General features: G+C 45.2%; 1 protein-coding gene across 1 annotated transcript in view; it reads right to left on the bottom strand.

The window, feature by feature from the left end:
• The window catches only part of LOC117558198 (sodium bicarbonate cotransporter 3-like), a gene marked incomplete at its 5' end in the record, with an annotated part of 44,596 nt that overhangs the window by 11,466 nt on the left and 24,488 nt on the right, over positions 1-8,642 (bottom strand). Inside the window, 4 exon segments of the mRNA XM_034234224.1 lie at positions 619-870; positions 2,629-2,790; positions 6,182-6,295; positions 8,444-8,605. Of these exon segments, the coding sequence (XP_034090115.1) occupies positions 619-870; positions 2,629-2,790; positions 6,182-6,295; positions 8,444-8,605 (690 nt within the window).

The following is an 8,642-nucleotide window of genomic DNA, read 5'->3' as shown; positions in this document are numbered from 1 at the left end:
AAACACAAGCTGATACTACAGGGAACTAGACTGTAAACACACGCTGATACTACAGGGAACTAGACTGTAAACACAAGCTGATACTACAGGAACTAGACTGTAAACACACGCTGATACTACAGGGAACTAGACTGTAACCACAAGCTGATACTACAGGGAACTAGACTGTAAACACACGCTGATACTACAGGGAACTAGACTGTAAAACAAGCTGATACTACAGGGAACTAGACTGTAACCACAAGCTGATACTACAGGGAACTAGACTGTAAACACATGCTGATACTACAGGGAACTAGACTGTAAACGCAAGCTGATACTACAGGGAACTAGACTGTAACCACACGCTGATACTACAGGGAACTAGACTGTAAACGCAAGCTGATACTACAGGGAACTAGACTGTAACCACACGCTGATACTACAGGGAACTAGACTGTAACCACACGCTGATACTACAGGGAACTAGACTGTAACCACACGCTGATACTACAGGGAACTAGACTGCGTGTTCTATAGGTGTTAGTGCATGTAAATGGTCTGCAAAGGCTTAAATCCCTGTGTTTCCTCCAGAGGGAGTTTCTCTCCCACACACTCCACCTGAGGCCGTTATCTCACCTTGAGGGCGGAGGTCATGAAGACGGAGCAGCCCATCAGGAAGAAGATCATGAACCCGGTGACGCGCTGCTCTTTGATGCCTAGGAACTTGGGCTGCTCTCCGGGCGCCGCGCAGCCCGACTCCAGCTTCAGACTGTTGACGTGCGAGATGGAGAGCACGGTCGCCGCCACGAACCACGGCAGGCCCATGATGGAGCAGACGCCCAGCATCACCGCCACGATGAGCAGGTCCAGGTGATAGCCACAGCCCTTCTGCAGCCCACACACAGGAACCACATCATTACTCAATTTAAATTTAAGAAGTTTAAGTACAATGAAAGAAAAAAACTATCAAATAAAATGAACGGTGGCCGAAAGGTGCCAATACGATACAACCGTCCTAAACTCTTTCATTAGGAGAAGCTGCAGATTCAGAAAGGAGTCAGATTTACAAATATTATGTTATTTTCAAAAGCTTTTTTAGTCTGATGTTTCGATTCATTTTAAACAGACCGTTCAACAAAAGGAAACCCAAAAAAATGTAGTTTCATTTAAATATTGGATTGTTCTCTCTTAGTAAGATCCCATGTTCATTACAATGTGGTCTTACCTTGACTTGAAGATGAAGTCCATGCTATCCTTCTGGACAACAATCTCTATTACTTCTTTGTAAAAGTCCTCCTTATGTTCTTGTAGTTTCAAAAGTCTAGTTTGTTGTTTGCGTCTACCGTCCCTGCGTAGAATAACAGTAGCAACAAGAACCTGTGGGCTCACTTGCGCCCCCTTCAGTGCGGCAGAGGTTATGGCTGCCTCCCCTGGTGCTTTTTTCATTGCCATTGTATGATGAGACCAGCGAGCCTAAATATCATATATACGTGAAATGAGTTATTTAGAGACTATGGATGGCGAGGATAAATGTAATAAAGGGATCTACAAACATTACATTGGTGACCTACAGTGAGATGGTGCAGGCATGCGCTTAGGGCCCGCTTTCCAGACAGTTTCTGTGGGGTGACGCATTCTGAGGTGAGGCAGAGCTCATCTGTGCCTCACCTCACCACACAGTAACTGGCTGGAGCGCGCTCACAAAATAAGTGCCCGCGCTACATTAGTGCCCGCGCTCCAGCCAGTTACTGTGGGCTTACGTGAGGCAGATCTCGTCCCTGCCCCCATCAGTGGAGACATTTTATTATTATTGTTTTTTTCTTTTGTTTTTTTTCGTTACATTGGATTATGACTCCCCTGACTGCACATCGCTGATGCAGATATAAAAACCAACATTTTCCACATGAAGAAACATCTTCAGCAACTTGAGGAGACATGCGCAGCGTTTACTAAAAGCTGCAGAAACCAAACGCTGCACTTTTTAATATCTCCCAGCTGTGTGCGTCACTCTTTAGTGTCCCCTGGTCTCCCAGCTGTGTGCGTCACTCTATAGTGTCCCCTGGTCTCCAGCTGTGTGCGTCACTCTTTAGTGTCCCCTGGTCTCCCAGCTGTGTGCGTCACTCTTTAGTGTCCCCTGGTCTCCCAGCTGTGTGCGTCACTCTTTAGTGTCCCCTGGTCTCCAGCTGTGTGCGTCACTCTTTAGTGTCCCCTGGTCTCCCAGCTGTGTGCGTCACTCTTTAGTGTCCCCTGGTCTCCCAGCTGTGTGCGTCACTCTTTAGTGTCCCCTGGTCTCCCAGCTGTGTGCGTCACTCTTTAGTGTCCCCTGGTCTCCAGCTGTGTGCGTCACTCTTTAGTGTCCCCTGGTCTCCCAGCTGTGTGCGTCACTCTTTAGTGTCCCCTGGTCTCCCAGCTGTGTGCGTCACTCTTTAGTGTCCCCTGGTTTCCCACCTGTGTGCGTCACTCTTTAGTGTCCCCTGGTCTCCCAGCTGTGTGCGTCACTCTTTAGTGTCCCCTGGTCTCCCAGCTATGTGCGTCACTTTTTATTAATATTAATAAAAATGTTATACAAATCTAAGAAGTTACAGAGAAACACTACACAGCATCATCAGTGTTGCATATTGCTGGTTGTGGTTCTGAGTGCCTGACCTTCAGCTTGTTCTCCTTCCTGTTGACGATGACGGCGGTGATCTGTTGGTCCATGAAGATGAGGATCGTGCAGAGCAGCGCGGGAACCGCCGCCGCCAGCAGCGTCCACCACGGGTTGGTCCCCAGAGGAGAGATCAGCCAGCCGCGGGAGCTCGACGTGGGCTTAGAAAATAAGGAAAACAGAGGCGTTTAAACTAAAATAAAAACACTTTATTATGACATTTTTGCACATGACAGGTAGACCTCCTGTTGTGACTCTTTTCAAACGCCAATATGTACGTAATGTTCGAAAAAGCCTCAGTAACTTTCTAAAACAATGTCTAAGTGAGGTTTTTTATCAAGAAATGGTGCATTTGTGAGGGACTATTTTCAGCGGCGGATTAATCCACATTGGGTGCTCTACATCCTCGGTCCCCAACCTTTAACCTCAAAATGTGACCATAAATGAAATATAACTGAAGTAAAAAGACAAAACTGAATGTTGTGTGAGTGTAATGTAAGAGTGGATTTATTTGGGACTATTTTCAGCGGCGGATTAATCCACATTTGGTAACTGTAATCAGTGTTTCCTTCCCTTAAAGCAGGGCTGTCAAACTAAATTTCATCGTGGGCCACATTACCATTATGGTTGCACTCAAAGGGCCGGTTGTAACTATATAAATATACATATGTAAATACATAATATATATGAAATAATGTATTATATTATTGCCTCTGCATTGGACTATTATTGGATAGGGTAATAATTTCATAATTAACTACGTCTGAAAGCAGAAGTCTATAGGCAAACAATTGAAAGTCTCTTCAGTGTGCATGTCACATGAGATGCATTGTGGGACATGTAGTTTATGGGCAACATGCCCATAAACCCGTAAGATAAGATAAGATGGACCTTTATTAATCCCCGTGGGGAAAGGCAGTTGTTTAACAGCAACAGGGTGAGATTGAAAAACAGGACAGCACAGATTCACACAGATTAATACGATTAAGGATAAATCAAAGATAAAAAAAAAGATAAATAAATAACTATAAAATAAGAAATTAATTAAAATGAACATATATAGATTTACTGTAAAGTGGCATGTAACCGTATAATAAACGTATTATATTCTTTGCAAGCTCTTGCGGGCCACATAAAATGAAGTCGCGGGCCGGATTTGGCCCCCGGGCCTTGAGTTTGACACCCCTGCCTTAAAGGAATCATTTGATATCCTTCAGTAAACAAATAGTTTGTGTAAAACATTGTGTACCAACATCAAGTTACATCAAAAAATAATAGTTGTCTGTTTTTTGTTCCTGACATTAAACATTTTATATATTACATTTTAAATATTCATGTTTCAGCATCTAATCTCTCTTTGAAAACATTTCCCATCCTGCAGCTGGAGGTCGATGCTCTACTTTGTTGAACTCTGTAGGAACACAAGACCCCAAAAAACACACAAAGCCCACTGTGTAATGTACACACGTACACAATGTGTGCTTACAGAGGTACACAGCGTGCTGTACTCTGACAGTGAAAACACTCCTCTGATCTCTGACCTGTTTCCACACTGAGCCAACAGCTCCAGGAAAAACTATGTAATATCTAGAAATAAATGTGATTTCTTTGATACTATATTTCAGTCCTTTAAATGTAGATCCTGGGATAAAGGTCTATTTCTAAGACATGTAAAGCTTTTATTGAGGTCTTAATACAGAGATCCCTATTCTTATGTGTTTACTTCGAAAACATAGTGACTATTGGCTAGCTATCCAACTCGCTGTACGTGAGGCTAAGGGGCGGGACATCTCTAAACGGTTGACCAATCACAACAGAGCCGGCCTGCTAACCAATCAGAGCAAAATATAATTGTTTGTTGTCTTGCATCAAAACAATAAAGAATTATGATTTAATTCAAATAAAATGGAAATCTTGTGACTGTTAACAATAAAACAAATGGAATTAATAATAAATAAATTAAATGTAAGAAATACAAAAAATATATTTATTTTTGTATTAAATAAAAAGGGGAATCACTAAAAACAATCTGAAATATGAAGCATGCACTGGAAAGTAATTCTACCGATATTTAAATGATTGGTGCCCCCTTTTCTTCTTCTGTCACTTCATCTCCATGAAGGGAAAGGCGGAGCAGCGTCCACGCTCCTTTCAGAGATGAGATCAGGGGCCTCATTTATAACGCCGTGCGTAGGATTCACGTGGGAAGGTTGCTTACGTAGTAGAAATCCAAAAAATAGTTACAGAAATGTTCCGACATTTTCCGATTCACCAAACATTGCGTACCGGCGAGGAAAGTGCGTACAGCACTTCCTACGCCGGTTTCCCTTTATAAATCACAACCGACTCGAAATGCGGCGCAGCTTTTGCGGGCTTCACGTAACGCCTATATTTGCCTATAAATAGTCAAAGAAACGCCCATTCATTCATTCTGACTGCATGAAGAAGATCGCAGGAAATGACGACAGAACAGCTAAAACAGACGTCTCACACCGTGTCAGATTCTGGTTATTTTGGGGAGGTGGAGATAAATCATATTGTTTGGTGGATGCAGTTTGACCAACATAAATAAATAAGTGGTCCGAAAAAGGTTCATGACAAAAACATACACATAGCCTTCCTCAGGCAGTGTGTTTGTACCGGGGACAGGAGACCCCCCCTTGATGAGAGACTGTAAGAAGTGATCGGGGAATCCCTCCGGAGTGGAGTCATGACGACTGGATCTGAATTATGTTTTTGTATTTGGTGGTTTGTGTTCCAGCTGTCGACCAGCTGTGTAAGGTGTGTGTGCGTCTCCACTGCAGCCTGTGCATCTCAACCCCCCCCCCCGCAGGCAACTCTATATCCACCAGTTAAAGGAAATACAACTAATGTGTTGTGTTATATTAGCTGTACAATTTACCACATATGGTGTTCTTAGCTTCCATACCTCCTGTGTTTTACGAGCGACTTATCAAGTCTTAGCAAACGGCATAAAACACGATTAAATGTGATAGTATATAAAACCATGCTCGTATCTACAACCTATAGAAATGCAAAACGGCGTCAGTTTAGACGTAATTCTGTCCTCCTGCTTACCGCATTATTTATGAGAAAACATTTCATAACATTAACACAACATATTCCAGGTGGTTTTAAATAACATATCCGTATTTATTTATTTCTCCAAGTGATGTGTTTGTGTGCACTGAGGAGTCTCAAACAGGCGTTTGTTAAATCATTTTAAGATTGGCTTTAATCAATGTTTGAAAATGAATTCTTCATATATGATAAATGAGAGGTAACATTTTATTGATGGTATTCTTTCCACATATTTCTCTCCATTCTTCCTTCTGCCAACGGTGTCGCAGTTTCTCGTCTCTCCTGTTGTTGTGCTTAGTGCGTACGCATGGGTTAGAGTTTGCGTGGAGGACCGCACGTTTTCCCGTCAAGTTAGTATTTTATAAATCGCAAACATTGCGTAGAAACTGGCGTACGCCATCTTTTGAGCGTATATCCCTTTATAAATGAGGCCCCTGAACCCTTTTAGCGCTCAGGTGAGTCGCTGCTCACCTGGAAGCGGTCGGGAACGTGCAGCTTTGGAGAAGGAACCCCCACCAGGTAGTCCAGCAGCACCATGATGGTGATGGTGAGGAACACGGCGAAGTCACTGATGGTGGAGCGCACCTGAACACAACACACACTTTGTTTTATATCGGCTCAGATTATTATTGATACGTTTATAAAATAAGTTCCAATCAAACTCTCAAAATTTAGCTTTTCTTGCACGATTTTTGTAATTCTTAAATTATATTTTTAGTGCAGAGATAACTGAAGAATTAATTTACAAATGTTAGGTTTTTAAAATGTAAATATATTAAGAAAAATGCGTATTTTTCATTTGAGTTTGAACGATTAAGACAGTTTATTTTTATATATGATTTCTTACAAAAAAACCCGTCTAGGTAAAATAAAATAAAAACATGAAATCATTCATCAATCCAAATATTTTCTTGTGTGCATTTTCCTAAGCTAAAGAAAACATTCAGCAACTTGAGGAGACATGGCAGCGTTTACTAAAAGCTGCAGAAACCAAACGCTGAAGAAGCTCAAACACAACGGAGACCAGGGGACACTAAAGAGTGTCGCACACAGCTGTGAGACCAGGGGACACTAAAGAGTGACGCACACAGCTGGGAGACCAGGGGACACTAAAGAGTGACGCACACAGCTGGGAGACCAGGGGACACTAAAGAGTGACGCACACAGCTGGGAGACCAGGGGACACTAAAGAGTGGCGCACACACCTGGGAGACTAGGGGACACTAAAGAGTGACGCACACAGCTGGGAGACCAGGGGACACTAAAGAGTGACGCACACAGCTGGGAGACCAGGGGACACTAAAGAGTGACGCACACAGCTGGGAGACCAGGGGACAATAAAGAGTGACGCACACAGCTGGGAGACCAGGGGACAATAAAGAGTGACGCACACAGCTGGGAGACCAGGGGACACTAAAGAGTGACGCACACAGCTGGGAGACCAGGGGACACTAAAGAGTGACGCACACAGCTGGGAGACCAGGGGACACTAAAGAGTGACGCACACAGCTGGGAGACCAGGGGACACTAAAGAGTGACGCACACAGCTGGGAGACCAGGGGACACTAAAGAGTGACGCACATACCTGGGAGACTAGGGGACACTAAAGAGTGACGCACACAGCTGGGAGACCAGGGGACACTAAAGAGTGACGCACACAGCTGGGAGACTAGGGGACACTAAAGAGTGGCGCACACACCTGGGAGACTAGGGGACACTAAAGAGTGACGCACACAGCTGGGAGACCAGGGGACACTAAAGAGTGACGCACACAGCTGGGAGACCAGGGGACACTAAAGAGTGACGCACACAGCTGGGAGACCAGGGGACAATAAAGAGTGACGCACACAGCTGGGAGACCAGGGGACAATAAAGAGTGACGCACACAGCTGGGAGACCAGGGGACACTAAAGAGTGACGCACACAGCTGGGAGACCAGGGGACACTAAAGAGTGACGCACACAGCTGGGAGACCAGGGGACACTAAAGAGTGACGCACACAGCTGGGAGACCAGGGGACATTAAAGAGTGACGCACATACCTGGGAGACTAGGGGACACTAAAGAGTGACGCACACAGCTGGGAGACCAGGGGACACTAAAGAGTGACGCACACAGCTGGGAGACTAGGGGACACTAAAGAGTGGCGCACACACCTGGGAGACTAGGGGACACTAAAGAGTGACGCACACAGCTGGGAGACCAGGGGACACTAAAGAGTGACGCACACAGCTGGGAGACCAGGGGACACTAAAGAGTGACGCACACAGCTGGGAGACCAGGGGACACTAAAGAGTGACGCACACAGCTGGGAGACCAGGGGACAATAAAGAGTGACGCACACAGCTGGGAGACCAGGGGACAATAAAGAGTGACGCACACAGCTGGGAGACCAGGGGACATTAAAGAGTGACACACACAGCTGGGAGACCAGGGGACAATAAAGAGTGACGCACACAGCTGGGAGACCAGGGGACAATAAAGAGTGACGCACACAGCTGGGAGACCAGGGGACACTAAAGAGTGACACACACAGCTGGGAGACCAGGGGACACTAAAGAGTGACGCACACAGCTGGTCTCCGTTGTGTTTGAGCTTCTTGCAGAATGTCTCCTCAAGTTGCTGAATGTCCTCTAAACGCTGCACGTGTTGCTGAAGATGTTTCTTCATGTGGAACATTTGTGTTTTTATATCTGCGTCGTGAAACGTCAGAAACTCCTCCGTGTTTTCGTACCTTGGTCGGGAAGTACTGTTTGGTCTTGAACTGTTTGAGGAAGGAGGAGAGGAAGAAGGTGGTGAAGAAGAGGATGACGGACCAGAAGAGGACGTCGGGGACGTAGGGGCCGAGGGGGCCACAAGCCGAGCCCTCAAACACCCCCCCGAACTCTTTGCAGTCCTGCAGAGGGATAAACACATGCACTGTAAGGAGCAAG

Source organism: Gymnodraco acuticeps, unplaced genomic scaffold, assembly GCF_902827175.1.
Source record: "Gymnodraco acuticeps unplaced genomic scaffold, fGymAcu1.1, whole genome shotgun sequence".
Taxonomy (NCBI): Eukaryota; Metazoa; Chordata; class Actinopteri; order Perciformes; family Bathydraconidae; genus Gymnodraco; species Gymnodraco acuticeps.
The sequence above is the reverse complement of the archived record's forward strand: the minus strand, read 5'-3'. Positions and strand labels throughout refer to the sequence as shown.